Below are 16,320 nucleotides of genomic sequence, written 5' to 3' on the forward strand. Positions count from 1 at the left end.
ATATATTGGAGGAGAATAGAGGGTAAATACAATGCTTTGCTGAGATTAATATGGCAAAGGTGTGTACAATGGATTTTATGAAGATGAGAATGGAGGCTACTGAGTTGAGGTAATAAAGGATTAGCCTGGAGTGGTAGCAGAGTAGCCCCACCCCCATCAAAGCTTGGGGATACTAAAGAACAGTCCTATGATGCTGTATAAGGGCAGAGAGATGAAAATACAAATTGACTGAGAGATTTTTGGGAGATGAAATCTCAGTTCCACTGGGAAGAGAATTATCACATTGTCCACTTTTAGCAGTATCTTGGGCAGTGCTGGCTTTTCCCCATAAGCCTACAGCTCTTGGTATACGAAACCCACCTTTGCTATTTAAAGTCAATAGCCTTGCCTCCTCTTGACATACCTTCCCATCTCCATTCCTCACTCTCAGAAGTCTCTCAGTTAATCAGGAGTCTCCAAGCTTACATACAGCATCATGGGACTGTCTTTCAGGGGACCACCAAGCCCATATTGGGGGATGGGGAAGGTAAGATGCAATTAAAAATGTCAGAGGCAAGATCTGACTAAACCTAGGTTTTTCCTGATTTCAGATCTAGTGCTCTTTCTCTTATTAAGTGTGGGACCTAGCTGTTTGGTGGATACAGAAGATGAACTGAGTTATGCCCATAAAAAGTTTGAGGTAACAATGATATAATACCTATTTAGTGGCTAAAATACTGTCACTGGTGGAAAATTCTTATTAGGTTGGGACTATTTGTAGAAGTGTCTGCCTTCTTGTTGGCAGAACCTATAATATGATGTAATACTTTGCTGGTAACCTTAAAAAACCAGTCAAAGCAAACAAACACAACTTCATTAATTCAGCACTTGGAAAACAAAACAAAGGCTGTTTATTCTTAGATTTGCTACATTGGATTTCAATTATTTTATTGGTGACTGACTCATGATTTAACAGAGGAATTTACAAAATTGATACAGGGTAATGGAAATTCTGGGTACAAATGATAGATCTATCTCCAAACTTTTCAAAGAAAACTACTATAAAAATTAAGCAACAGTAGATATTTGATATATATTAATGAGGGCTTATCAAGTCATTTTAAAAATTAAGCCATTAATTTTTATTCATTTCAGTGAGTTATTTTTCAAAAGCTGAATATTAAAAACTATCTATTTGTTTTCTCAAAACAATTTTATTCTAATCTTCAACCCAATATAATTTTGTGTTCTCCCACAGTGTTTGGTAAATATAGTATATTTCAAGATATGGTTTATAAAGGTACATTCTTGTGTCTTTGGCCCAGTCCTTTCTACCTTATCCCTCCCTTCCAGAGAATCCTTCTTTTATGTAATTGACTCCTAAATCTGTATCTCTCTTCCTATCCTCTCTCCTAATATCTAGACCTACATCTTCAGTGGTACTAGACATTGCTACCTGATATCCTGATGGTACCCAGATGTTCTGATGGTTTTTATTGTCTGTCTGTCTCTCTCTCACAATTTGTTCTTCCTTTGGACTTTCAGATTTCTTTCAGTGAGACCACCATTCATTCAAATAGCTATGTTTTAAAGCTCTAATATTCTCTTTTATTGTCCTCTCTTCCTCCCACCCCATCTTCAGTGCTGCCAAGTTCTACTGATTCCCTAAAGTCCTATTTCTACTGTTACCACACAAGCAGATGGCCTCATTTGCACCTGCATAAATTCTTGCAATAGATTCTTAATAAGTCTTTCATTTTCAATCTCTGCTCCTCTTCAATTTATTCTACAAATATATGCCAGGTTCATTTTTCTTATATAAAGATCTGATTAAAGTTTCAGTCAAAATCATGAAGATGGAGCAGTACAATGTAGCTCCCCTCCACAAATTTTATACAAAGACCTAAAAGATCAGACCAATTCCTCACTGAGAAATCAAGAAAAAATCAGCAAATCATTTTTCTAGCCAGGTGGGTATAGGAAAATAAAGTTCTGCCTACATGGTAGAGCCAGTAGGATGCTACATAAGCCTTATAGTTCTGAGACTGAACTTGGGTATGGGGCTAAATACAAGGGCAAGATGAAGTCCCAGAAGATCTAGCATGGAAGGAGGTGACTTGGCACAGAAACAGGTACCATATAGTAGCTCTGCTGCTTATATACCAGAACTAGATCACAGATCCAGGAAAGACCAAGGAGGGTCATGTCCCTAGCGGCAGCTAATCAGAACAAGGAGAAGTCATGGGCCTGAGGCTGTGTACTGGGCAAAAACAAGAAAAAAAGTGAAGAGAAACAGTGGGGCTCTGACTTTAGGAATGGGGTGGGGTTTTAGAGCCAGTTCCCAATACAGTCTGAAGCCTGTAGCAGAATAACCAGGACAGGAGGCTCAGACCAAGAGTACACTGCAGTTCTGTCAATCTGAACCTGCAGAAACTTCAGCTAGCTGTCAGTGGTTCAGTACTGTAGCAGTCTACTGGGACTTCATCAAGAAGAAAGCCCATAGTTAGGATGATTACATGTAAATCCAAGTCAAGAGGTTGGAAAACTCAGATAAGGAGGTCAATAATCATACCTTTCCCTTATCAGACCACTCTGTGAACACTGACAGCTTGCAGGGGTGTAATCTGAACTGGTCTGGAGATCCATAACACTTAACATACAGAGAAAGCAGTAGCATCATATACGTGAATACAAAACAGCAACCAAGCAAGACCCCAGACATTCCCTTCAGAGGTACATAGTGCTTAGCCATAGCAAAAAGTCCAAAGTCTAGAAATTAAGGCAAGAAGAATGGGTAAACAAACAAAAAAAGTCTACCATTAAGAGCTATTATGCGACAGAGATTCTCAAGACACAAACTCAGAAGAAAACAATGACTCCAACACATCTACAAACAAAGTTTCGAAAGAAAAACATAGCTTGGGTCCAAGTTCAGCTAGGATTCCTGGAAGAAATAAAGCCAGTTTTTTTTAAAGGAGTTAGTTATTATTTTGTAAATGAAAAGAGAGCATTAGGATAAAGAATTTGGAATAGAAATCAGAATTAAGGAGGAAAGAATTGGGAAAGGTTAATTAACAGTTTAGCACAAGAGGTACAAAATCTTACCCACGAAAGAGACTTCCTGAAAATTAGAATAGACCATTCAGAAGTTAATGACTATATGAGACAACAAGAAATATTAAAATAAAGTCAAAAGACTGAAACAATAGGAGGTATCTCACATCAAAAACAACTGATTTGTAAAACAAATCAAGGAGAAATAATTTTAAAATCACTGTACTATCTGAAAGCCATGAGTCATTTTTTTCATCATCACTTAGCATGGTATTTCAAGAAGTCAAAAGAAAATTTTCAGATAGTCTAGAATAACAGGGCAAAATAAAAATAGCAACAGTCCTATTATAGGAACATGATAAGTCAAAATCTTGAGCTTCCAGGTCAAAGTAAAAATACTGCAAGCAACTCGGACAAAATTCAAGTACCAAGTACCAAGGTATTACAGTCACAATCACCCCAAATTCATCAGCTATGACTGAAAAGGAATGAAAAGCTTAGAATTTGATATTATGAAAGGCAAAAGATATAGGCTTCTGAATGATAATAGTTTACCCAGAAAAACTGGGTATAATCCAACAGGGAGAAAAACAATAGATCTTTAATGAAATAGAGAACTTCCTCATGAAAAGAGTGTGAAATTTCAACATAGAAATGCTGAAATACAAACATAGCAGTCACAAAAAGGTAAATATGATCTAGCAAATCATAAGGATGAAGTGTTTAAATTCCAATAGGCGGAAGATATAAAAGTCTCCTCAAAGTCCTAATATCATCAATAACGTCAATATGGGAAGGCCTAGAAATGGATTTATAATGTTTTGATGGTCTTAAAATAAGAAAGAAAAGAGGAATACACTAGGGGGATAAAAAAGAGGAAGGATCTCACATATCAAAGAGTAAAAATAGAAGACATACAAGCAAGGAGTAAAGAGCGGAGAAATTGGGCAATACCTGGACTTCACTTTCATCTGCAAAGGTTAAAGCAGGGGAAAATTCTTATACAAGCCCTGGTGGGGTTGTACATGCATGAAATCTCAATTTCTGGGGAAGCTGAGGTTGATAGACTGCTTGAGTTCAGGAATTCGGAGCTGCAGTAGTGTTCAAATCAACTGGATGTCCACACTGAGTCTGGTACCAATATGGCAAGCTTCAAGGGCTGCAGGGCCACCAGAAGAGTACCAATGGGCCCAAATTAGAAAAATAAAGCAGGTTAAGTATTCTATGCCAATAAGTATTGGAATTGAACCTGTGAGTAACCACTGCGTTTCTAGCTCAGGTGAGATAGGAACATTTGGTCTCAAATGGGAACGTAACCCATAAGAGCATTATCATCATTAGAGCATTTAGGAGTCTGCTTAGACAGAAGGGTATAGGTGGGAGTCTAATATGTTGGGATGATCTCAAAAGAAGAATAGAAAATTGAGAAAGAGAGATATACTAGGAGACAGGGGAAGGAAGAGGAAGAATGCAGAAAATTATCTGACATATATGAGCCATACAAGGACATGTTAACAGAGAGGAAAATGGTGGGGTTAGGGAGAATAAGCAATACTTGAATTTCACTGTCACCTAAACTGGTTCAAGGAGGGAAGACTCCCCTCCTCCCCCCAGAACCAGGTATAGAAATTCGTCTTATCCAACAAGGAAGTAGGAGGGAAGAGGCTAAGAAAAAGCTTGGATGGTGATAAGAGGGAGGGTTGATTAAGGAAGGTAGTAGTTAGAAGCAAAACAGATTTTTGAGGAGGGGACAGGGCAAAAAAGAGAAAGCTAAATAGAAGAGAATAGAATGGAGGGAAGTACATAGTTAGCAATCATAACTATGAATGTGAATAGGGTTTTTGTTGTTGTCATTATTGTTCAGTAGTTTCAGTTGTCTCTGACTCTTTGTGATCTCATTTGTGGGTTTTTTGGCAAAGATACTGGAGTGGTTGACTATTTCCTTTTCTAGCTCATTTTACAGATGAGGAAATTGAGGCAAATGACTTGCCCATAGCTAGTAAATGTCAGGCCAGATTTGAACTCAAGAAGACGAGTGTTTCTAACTTCAGACCTGGCACTCTATTCACTGCACCACCTAGCTGCCCCATAAAACTCATTCAAAAAAATAGAAGCAAATATCAAAACTGATTAGAAACCAGGATCCAACAATATATGGTTTACAAGATATATACTTAAAACAGAAGACACACGGAGTAAATAAGGAACTGCAGCAGAATCTATTATGCTTAAGTAAAAAAGGCAGAGGTAGGGATTATAATCTCAGACAAAGCAAAAATAAAATAGACCTAATTAAAAGAGATAATCAGGGAAAATACATTTTGCTAAAAGGCATCACAGATAATGAATCAGTATCAACACTTAACATATATCCACCAAATGGCCTAGCATCCAAATTCTTGAAGGAAAAGTTAAATGAGTTAAAGGAGGAAACAGACAGTAAAACTATACCAGTGTGGGACCTCAACTTTCCATTCTCAGAACTAGATAATTCTAACCAATAAAATAAGTAAGAAAGAAGTCCAGGAAATGAACAGAATTTTAGAAAGGTTAGATAAGACAGACTTCTAGAGAAAATTAAAGGAAATAGAAAGGAGTATACCTTTTTTCTCAGCTGTGCATTGTATCTTCACAAAAACTGACCATGTGTTAAGAGCATAAAAATCTTACGAACAAATGCAGAAAAGCAGAAATATTAAATGCACACTTTTGGGATGACAATGCAATAAAAATTCAATAAAGGGCCTTTGAAGTACGTTAATAATTAATTAGAAACTAAATAATCTAATCCTACAGAATGAAGGGGTCAAAGAATAAATCATACAAACAATAAGAGAGGATTTGAATAACCAAGTCTCAGAAAATCTACCAGCTGTGAAATGCCTATATAAGCTATGGCACATGAATGCCATAGAATACTGTTGTGCTGTAAGAAATGATGGTGTCAAAAAAAAAAGGAAACGATGGTTTCAGAAATGTAAGAAGCAAAAACTCAAACAACTCTCTCATTTTCACTGCTGTACAGCATTCTTCCATAATCTCCTTTACAAATGGGCTCTGTGGCCTAGCACCCCTTTCCCCTGAGCCAGGTCACCTGTGATCATCTGCCTAATGACAGGGGCTGTTTTGGAACTGCCACTAAGGTTTACATCATCACAAGAAGAACAAGTGACAAGGCAGCAATCTTGTCCAGCGGTTCACTTGTAATAACCCATGGCTACTACCAAAGGCTTCTGGGTTCCACTTCTAGCAACAATTCCTGTGGAAGTGCTGAGTTCTCTGGGGAAGTGATCCCCCACCATACTGGTCTTCCCAAATCAGACCCAGGCCAGACCCAGCTTGGTGGGCAAGCTTCTTTTTCGAGAAGTCAAGTCATCCATTTATGAGTACTGTATTAGAATCCCCAGAACTTTCCAGGTTGCTCATGGCACGTTCACCTGTGATTTGGCTCAGGAGGCCATGAGGAAGCGGCATGTTAGCAAGTCGAGCAAGACTAGCACGGGCCTTCTACATGAGCAGCAGCACCCTCTTTGCTACTCCCCCTACATCAACAACCAACCACAATTCCAAAGGATCCATGATGAAATATGCTACTCATTTCCTACAAGAATTGATGGATTTAGCATACAGATTGAGGAATATTTTTTCAAAGTAGCTGATAGGGGAATTTGTTTTGCTTAACTCTGCATATATTTGTTACGAGGATTTTCTTTTGCTCCTTCCCCCCTTCAACTTTGAATAGGAAATAGAAAGAGAGAAAACAGAATTTTATTAATTCTAAAAAATAAAAACAAAAAAAGATGTGATCATGCTGTTCCACTACCTGAAGCCCTTCAACAGTTCCCTATTATTGCCCACTGATGAATTCTAAACTTCCTCTCTTGTTACACTTCCATTTTCAGCCTTATTTCAGTAAATATTTGAAAAACAAAGCAATACATAAGTATACAACAAAGTAAATTGTAATGTGTCAGTAATACACAAGATTTTTAGAGAAGATGTTAATAACTAAAAATGGTAGTAAATCAAAGAATTTTAAGTATTGTTAAGCAATAAAATATCACTGGCACTTCAAAACTAATTTTAGAAATATCTAATGAGAAAATATAAAAATACCATAAAATATAATAATAAATACAATAAAAAAATTATTTTTTATTTGGCCCTATACTCAATACAATTATGCACTGACTCATTTTTATAATTAATATTGTTGTTATTCAGTAATATCTGACTATTCGTGACACCATTTGGGGTTTTCTTAGTAAAGATAATAGAGCAGTTTGCCATTTCCTTCTCTGGTTCATTTCACAGATGAGAAAATTGAGGCAAAAAGGGTTAAGTGACTTGCTCAGGGTCACAAAAGCTGATAAATGTCTGAGAATGGATTTGAACTCAGGAAGCTGAATCTTCCTCGTTTCAGGACTGGCACTCTATCCATCGTGCCACCTAGCTTTATAATTAATATATTAACTTAATTATCAAGCGCTACTCCTCAAAGCACTGTGTTCCCCAGAAATGTCTCTGCTTCATTGTACAGTATCATAGACCATCAACATGTATGTCATTTTGATGGGGTGCTTGGGTACCTGTGCTTGGACCCAATTCTAAAATCACATTTGTCTTTAAAAATCACATTTCTCCCTAACCTCAAAAAACTATCTCAGGCAGTTTCTCCCCAGCCCAAAGACACAGTCTGCCCCAGCAAAAACCGTTACTCCCTTCCTGCTACAGTAGGCAGTTGCACCTATAAAATTCACTAGTTTAAACCAGCTGTATACTGACTGAACTGGCTGTATACTGGGTCATAACAACATTTACTTCTCACTGACCAATCATATGTATCCTAGACTTAGACATACATACACTCCCTTAGATTTATCTTGTCTAGCAAGACATTGATGGGAGCAGCCTGATATTACCAGTCCTGACCATTAGTTGACTTAGTGATGTCTCAGGCCTAAAACCACACTTCTATGTAGCCCTCCTTGGGCTATTTCTCGATGAGCTCTGAGTAAAATCCCTATGTAGTAGATACTAAAAGTGTGTGTTCCTTTAAGAATTAATGACTCTTTAACCACTCCCTAATCCCACCTTCATCACCTAGTCATCACACTTGGCACATGTTTTACTCTAGAATATACTATACAAACTTTACCTGTACCTCATTCAAATCGCAGGTTCCCTAAGAACTCTTGCCCACTGAAAAGTGTAATAAATCTTTACTACCTTGACCTCAACAATGCTTGAGTCCATGAAATTCTTTTCCAGATGGCACATGCATGGAACTCCAGTCTTGAGGTTCCTCTGTCGTTCCTCTATCTTTCCTGAGTTCTCATCAATTTGACAATCCTTTCCCCAATTTGAACTTTGACAGGATAGGTTCATTGCAAAGATCTCATCGTCCAAAAGCTTTCAAAATCAATGCATTAAAACATACGCTCAAAGTTTTTTGAACGAGATGATGGGCTACCGATTGCTAGTAAGATTTTTTGTCTGTTTGAGTTAAATGAAAGAATATGTAATGATTTTCATAAGGAATAACAATTCCTGTGATTGTGTAGATATCATAATCTTTCTATCTAAAACCAACAATTCTGGCTGAAGGGTCTCTTCCTAGTAAAAAACGATCTGACTGACATGTATCAGTGGTAACAAACACTCTTAATAGTTTTCATCAGCTGATTCAGCATAGCACTGTTTATGGATATGGCATTGTTCAAGTGATAACAGTGGCACAATGCATTTCAGCTAAGATGGTCCACTCACTCCTGTGCTCATCTTTTGTTCTTCTTACTCCATGTTTTTACTTAAAACATTCTTGTGCCTGAAGCATCACAGCTCTCATCCCCAAATCTTTCAAATGCTGGACCAAAGGTCACCTCCTCTAAATTGCAGCCTCTCTTTCACACAAATATATATATAATACACACACACACACACACACACACACACACACACACACACACACTCCCTATCTTCCCCCTCTCCACCATCAAAAATTATTTTCCCTCCTTAGACCTGGCATAAACAGTAATTTTTATTTCTTTTATACATTTATCATAGTCTATTCTGTATTAGAGTTATTTGTGTATGTGAAATATCTATTAGATTATAAGGGTTAAGATAATGCCTTCATTATCTTTGTACTTCCCAAGCACTGAGAAGAATGCACATGTATCTGATGAAGGTAATTACATCCAATCAGGAAAACAAGTTTGACTTATCTTTGTTTACCATGAAAAACATTATACCATTTAAAAAGGGTATTCTGCCTTGAATCGATTACCTTTAGACATTCTTTTGGAATGGTGACATGACATCTTCACAGATGTGATTCTTGGTGATGTTTCAACAATACAGCATATTTCAGATGCAATACGTGAAACCTGACAAAGAAAAAAATATATAATATAATGGTTTATCCCAGAGGCCTTATTTCTTTAAGTTGCTTTACTTCTGTTACAAAATAAATAATATTCCCAAATCACAGTTTGAGATGAAGAAACTAGGGACACAGAAATGAATGGTTTAATGTTGTTACAATATGAATAAATTCTGTTCAGAATCAAATACTGGAGACTTTTGATCTTTACTTTCTGTTCCAATGAACAGGCAACTCCATATCTGGGGAAGAATAATCCCTTGAATATTAAATCACGTGTTCCAGAGAACTTTTATACCTAGAGTGGATAACTTTTCGTTACCAGGGAGTCAAGTTTCTGATCTTTTGTTTCCTGGTATGCATGTGAGTATCAGGGATGAGAATGATATGAGAACAGGGTGGGAGTGATCCTAAAGAACAGCTGACACTTGTGGAACATTTCAGATTTACAAAGCCCTATATGTCCATTGTCTCATAAACTTTGTGAGATAAGGCAGTATTTTTTTTTTAATCCATAGTAAGGATACAGAAGCAGAGAAATCAAGAAAATATGATTGTTAGGATTGAAACCCAGATTTACTTTGATAGGAATGTTAACACTCTTTCCAATATACTCAAGAGCTATTCAGAAACAGGTCTCAAGTATATTTTATCACTTGCAAATCTGCTTGTGTTAAATGTTCCATTTATAATATAAATAGTTTTATCTAAGGTTACCTGTTACTTACACATATCTCAGTCTAAATTACTTTATGATTGCCCTCCTATGGTCTTGATGAAATTATCATAGAGGAGATGGAAGCTCTCTTTGGGGAAATATGGATTGTAAATTACAGAGCACTCAGATGAAATGCAAATATGGTGGGTTGTACAAAATAAAAGAGGTAAAGTATGTTAGCCAAAAGTGGAATAAAGATGTTGACTGCCACTAAGTATCTGAACTGTGCAAAATGAGATAGCCCTAAGGACAAGAAGCATTCACTTTGCAATTTTATCTAGGCCTCTGCCATATAATCATAAGGGCAACAAAGTAACCATTACCAAATTTGTATAAATTCTATTATGTGTTTGTGAGCCAATGAAAACCAGTTTAACTGATATGGACTCAGTATGCACTACCAGGCATTACCCCACCCTCCCTCAGCCTTTGGACTAACTGCACAGAGTTAAGTTCCCTTCAACCTTTACCCTTACTTCCTATTATTTATTAGGTAATTCGGAAAATATCCTCTTTTCACTGGTCCCAACTATATGGCTCTCTTCTTCTATGAATGATGAGGCAGTCTCCTTTTAATTAGTGTCACATAAGCTCTTTGCCTAAAACTTTATTTAAATTTTGAGTCTTAAGGGACTGGAAAATTGGTACTATGGCATTGTTGTGTCGTGAATGTGTAGAATCCTCTCCCCTACCCTTCCACTACCACCCAATGCTGCTCAAAGACAACAGCAATGGAGGCTGCATACTATACTCCCTTTTGGCATCTATTCTCCTTCCCTTGTGAGTAGCAATAAAGTTTTGTTAACTATTATCCCTTATTACCCTTTAAATCCAACTCCCACACTGACATCACAGAGTTATACTAGTACCCTCCAAAGAAACTCTCCTAGTTCCCTTCTTTTATTGATGAGTTGTTCACCAAATTTCCATTTTGGGGAGCACCCCTAATCCAGTCATACATCAGTCTTGGGACCAGCCCTCCATGCCTCAGCTGCCTCCTGAGTCCACTTCTGCAGTCTCCTTTTCCTATTGGTTAGTTCTCCACTTTGGAAAAAAGCCCCAGACCAGGCATTCATCATTCTCTGGACTTGGCCACTTTGCTTGACCCATCTCCTGACTCCCTTCCTTTAAGCCCCTTCTCCTACTGGTGAGTTCTTTCTGAAAACTCCATTTTTAGGATGGACACCAGACTAGCCATTTCTTATTCTCCAGATGTAGTCTCCATGATCCCATCCAAGCATCTGCTTTTCCCCTCAACCATTTTTGGCTCTCCTTTATGTTTTACCTTCACACACTAGAATGTTAGCTCTTGAGTATAGAGATTGTCTTTTTGTTTGTATTTGTATCTACAGTACTTAGTATCATATAAAGAACTCAGTAGGCACTTAATAAATGTTTGTTTAACTGACTACTGATTGACTAGTTTAGGCCCTCTGGTGGTCTGTAGCCTGATCTCAAGCAAAGTATGATCAACCAACTGGAGGGTGGTAGGAGGGATGAATGGTAGCATCCCATCTTCCCTAAAATGGGCAGTCATGGGTATATTTCTAACAACTACTATCTTCCATCTCTTCTCTATTCTAACCTCTTCCCTTCACTATGCAAGCTCCCAACCACATGCCTTTTTGAGCCAGGTTTCTGTCAAGTTTTTACCACTCAAGACAGTTATAACCTAATCACTATCTGGTTACTCACAGCTGCAACTATCAGATGCTCTTGGGAAAATCCCTCCCTTCCTCCCAGCCTACCCATTCTTTTCTTCAAGATCACTCCATGGATATTACAAGTACCCTTTAGAAGGGAAGCTATATGCTGTGAGGCTGTGACAAGTAAGAGAGTTGTCCCCTAACTCCTTTTTTGTTTTGGTATAACACAACGAGACTCACAGGATGATGGAGAAGTATGATCAATATCTCAGAACTCATTAATTTTATCTATGGATTCCCTCTTTCCCTAAATTTCCCTCTTTCTTTTGTGGGTACTATGATTCTTCTAGGTATACAGGTTCACATACTTGATATATCTCCTTACTCTTACTCACCCCACACATCCATTCAGCTGCCAAATCTTGCTTCCCCTCTCCCCTCCCTACCGACAACATCTCCCACATCTGCCCTTTTCTCTCTACTCACAGCCACAAATCTAGTTCAGGGTCCTATTACATCTTCACTGGACTATTACAATAGTCTCTTTCTTCTTCTTTCTGCCTCAGTTCTCTTCTGACTCCAATCCATTCTTCATACAGTTGCCCAAGTTATTTCTTAAAGGTCAGGTCTGATCATGTCACTCTCCTACTCAATGGCTTCCGACTGACTCTAAGATCAAACCTTATTTCATCTTCATCTCATTCTTTTAATTTTTGGATGTGTTTCATAATGTATATAATTCATATGTATAACATTTATAAATAAGTAAATATACATATATTTAGGATGTTTTCTATTTTAACTGAGTGGAGGCCATACTGTCTTCAACGATAAAAATGAAATTTTGATTTTTAAAAATAAAATTCTAGGGTCATATCTAAGTGAAAACACTTATGATTCCTTTTTCTTTTCCTGAATTCCTCTTATCTCCAGGAGGAAGGCAATAGTAACAGAGGGAAAGGAACTCTGGGGTAAAAGTCAGGAGACCTGAGTTCTAGCTCCAGCTCTGCCACTGCCTTGTTTTGATTCACTCATTTCCTCTCTCTGGGCCTCAGTTTTCACATCTGTAAAATAAGGGAGTAAGGCGTGAATTAATTCCACTCTAGGATTCAATACTCATGGCCCATCTGAACTAACAACCATATCGGTCATCAAAAGACATTATATAAGGAAAGTGTGGCTGCCCTCTATGAATTTAAAAAAAAAAAAAAAGGTTACTCACAGCACCGAACAATTCTAGCTTTCCCCTAATAATCCACCATGGTGTTCTTCTTTATGACTCTTCAATGTAAGTGAATTCAATACAACAAACCTTGATTAGGAATTAGATGATATTGATTCAAAGACAAAACCCAAAAAGTCCCCCTCAAGTCAAGGAACTTACACTTCCGTAAACCCTTATCTCACTTATTCACATCCTTAGCTAGGCCCATTTCTCAGGAGATAATCAGTTCTCTAAGTTTACTTTCTTATGTAATATAATATAGTCTTTTTAAAATGAAAGCTTAATGGAACCTAGACCAGGACCTTTGATATCAAAGGGCAGAAAAGACCAGGGTCTCACAAAACAAGCCCCACTATCAGGCAAGTTTATACCACATGTGGAATGTATTCTGGGTGTTCCTTATCACTTGTCACCTTGGGATGAAGCTACACATTTGTATTAAGTATGAATTCAGTCTAATACCTGATAACCAGATCTTCAGGTATTTAACTGACCCAGATATCCCAATCTAAACCAATGGAGGGATAACTCTACCCCCAGTTTAGAGAATGATCACAGATACTAATATTATTTTGGTAGGCTCCAATCAACCAGCACTTCTTTATTCCTATAGGTAGCAAATTCATACCTTCTATTTTCTTAATCCTTGTGATTTACACACTGTCAAAGTCAATTGTGCCCTTCCCCCATCTGCTACCACTTCCTATTCTCATCTGCAACTACCTCAACCCTTCACTTTACCCAACTCCATTTTTTCTCATTCCTTTATAATCTTTAACCTATTGCTACATTTCCCTTCTTTATAAATCTTTTCTTTTCACAAGTTAAAAAAACAACATCAAACTCCTGGAAATCTGGAGGATAATACAGGTCTCTATGAAAGACAGTCAAATGACAGGCCACTTTGTCCAGTGATGTCTCATACCATGTAACACACTCTGATAAGAGGAAATGTTGACATGATCCTTGCTCCCCACTACTAGATTTTCCCTCTACCACTATCAATTAGCAACCTATTTTTTTTAGGCTAATTTCCTTCATTTATACCATCTTGTCCAGAATTTTGTTGCTGTAATATGCCAGTCTCTAAATCACTCTTCTTTTATATCAGTACAAACATATATGAAAAACATAAGATGAACTAAATATTTTTTTTTAAATTAGAAAGGCAACAAATAAGCATAACCATAAGACAAGAAATTAAAAATTACACGAGAAATAAACTGAAAAAAACCCCATAGGAATGATAGATAAATTTAAAAGCTAGTTCCTTGAAAAGACTAATAAAATTGCTATGCCTTTAGATAATTTGATTAAAGAGAGCAGAAAAACAAATCAATAAGATGGCAAATAACCAAGATAAAATCACAATAAAATCAGAATAAAAAGAATAATGAAAACATATTAAGCAGTTATATGCTAACAAAACTAATACATATGTAGTACATATATACATTGATATGTTGAGAAAAATATAGAGAAATACCTTCAAAAATATAAAATGTCAGAAAACTAGATAGAGATTTTACACAATCCAATCTCAAAAAAGGTAAGAGAACTCCATAGGTAAAGGAAATACAAAAGGAAAAATTCCTGGTCCTGATAGATTCACAGGAGAATTTGATGACACCTTTAAAGAACAGTTAATACTCATACTTCACAAATTATTCTCAGACATTAAGAAAATACCCTACCAGAATTCTGCCATGAGAATTACATAGTGTTAATACCTAAACCAGGGTAAGATAAAAGCACAGAAGGAAAACCACAAGCCAAAATAATTAATGAATATTGATTCAAACAATCAATAATGAATACTTATTTTTAAACAAAATCCCCTTTAGTGATGTATCCAAAAATAATTTTTATCATCAAATTAAATTTATACTAGGGATTTAAGGATGAATCAACATTTAAAAAGTCAACATAATTAATCACATTAAAAAACAAAATATCCCAAACCACATAAATATTAGATGAACAAAAAAAAACCTTTGAGAAAACATAACATTCATTTTTGCTAAAATTTTTTTTACAAAACACAGGCATAGAGGTACATTTTTTAATATCATAAAAAGTATCTATATAAAACCAAAAGCAAACATCATCTGCAATGGGATGTACTAGAGTTTTTTCCAATAAATGCAGGATTAAAGCAATGAGGTCTACTTTTCCTACTATTATTTGACATGGTTATAAAAATGCTAGCAATAACAATAACACACATACAAAAGAAATGAAAGAAATAAAGGTAGGTAAAGAGATAAAAAATATCCCTATTTGCAGATAATATTATAGTATATTTGGAAAACACTAGGGCATCAGCGAAGTTACAAATTGAGACAACAGTTTTAGCAAAGTTGCCAGCTACAAAACAACCCCTCAGAAATCAACTGAATTTCTATGTAATAATAACACAATACATTCTAGTAGGGTACTTTTTTAATGTCTGAGAATAATTTGTGAAGTATGGGTATTAACAGTTCTTTAAAGGTGTTATCAAATTCTCCTGTGAATCCATCAGGACCAGGAGTTTTTCCTTTTGTATTTCCTTTACCTTTGGAGTTCTCTTACCTTTTTTGAGATTGGATAGTGTAAAACAGAAAGGGAACTCCTACTGGGAAAGAGAAAATTACAAATGCATAAAATATCTAGGGCTCTACCAAAGCACATGCAAGACTTGTATAAATTCAATTTCAAAGTGTTTGTTAAAAAAATAAAAAAAAAAAAACCCACAAATAGTTGGAGGAATGTTAATGATCATGGCTGGGTCATGCCAATATAATAAAAATGACTACCAAATTTAATATTTCCAAATAGTAACAAAGTTACTTTACACTCTTAATGATATTTCAATCAAATTGCTAAGAGGATATTTTATAGAACTTGTTAAAATAACATTCACATAGTAAAACAGAAGATCTAGTCCACGAGTGGGGAACCTGTGGCCTCAAGGCCACATGTGGCCTTCTAGGTCCTTGGGTACAGCCTTTTGACTGAGTCAGAGTTTTATATTATTAAGGGGATTTGTTCTGTGAAGTTGGCTTCAGTTAAAGGACTGCACTTGAGGATCTAGAAGACCACATGTGGCCTCGAGGCTGCAAGTTCCCCATTGATCTAGACTATCAAAGGAAGTGATGAAAAGAGATAGGGATGGCACGAAAATATCACTTCCAGACCTCAAACTAATTACAGAACAGCATTCATCAAAATCATCCAATATTTGTTTAAAAAAATAGATCAGTGGAATAGCCTAAACAAGGGAGAATTTGAAGCAATGGAACTCAATAACCCAGGGCTTGATAAAGGAGAA

At 36.5% G+C, this 16,320-nt stretch overlaps 1 protein-coding gene across 3 annotated transcripts in view; it reads right to left on the reverse strand.

Annotated features, from left to right (window-relative positions):
• MEIKIN (meiotic kinetochore factor) overlaps positions 1-16,320 on the reverse strand; it is a 160,916-nt gene that overhangs the window by 17,009 nt on the left and 127,587 nt on the right. For all 3 annotated transcript variants that reach the window (XM_072629978.1, XM_072629976.1, XM_072629977.1), the window contains one exon: positions 9,323-9,422. In XM_072629978.1, the coding sequence (XP_072486079.1) occupies positions 9,323-9,422 (100 nt within the window). The remainder of the gene's footprint in view (positions 1-9,322; positions 9,423-16,320) is intronic.

The sequence above is a fragment of the Notamacropus eugenii genome, chromosome 1, assembly GCF_028372415.1.
Source record: "Notamacropus eugenii isolate mMacEug1 chromosome 1, mMacEug1.pri_v2, whole genome shotgun sequence".
NCBI classification, from domain to species: domain Eukaryota; kingdom Metazoa; phylum Chordata; class Mammalia; order Diprotodontia; family Macropodidae; genus Notamacropus; species Notamacropus eugenii.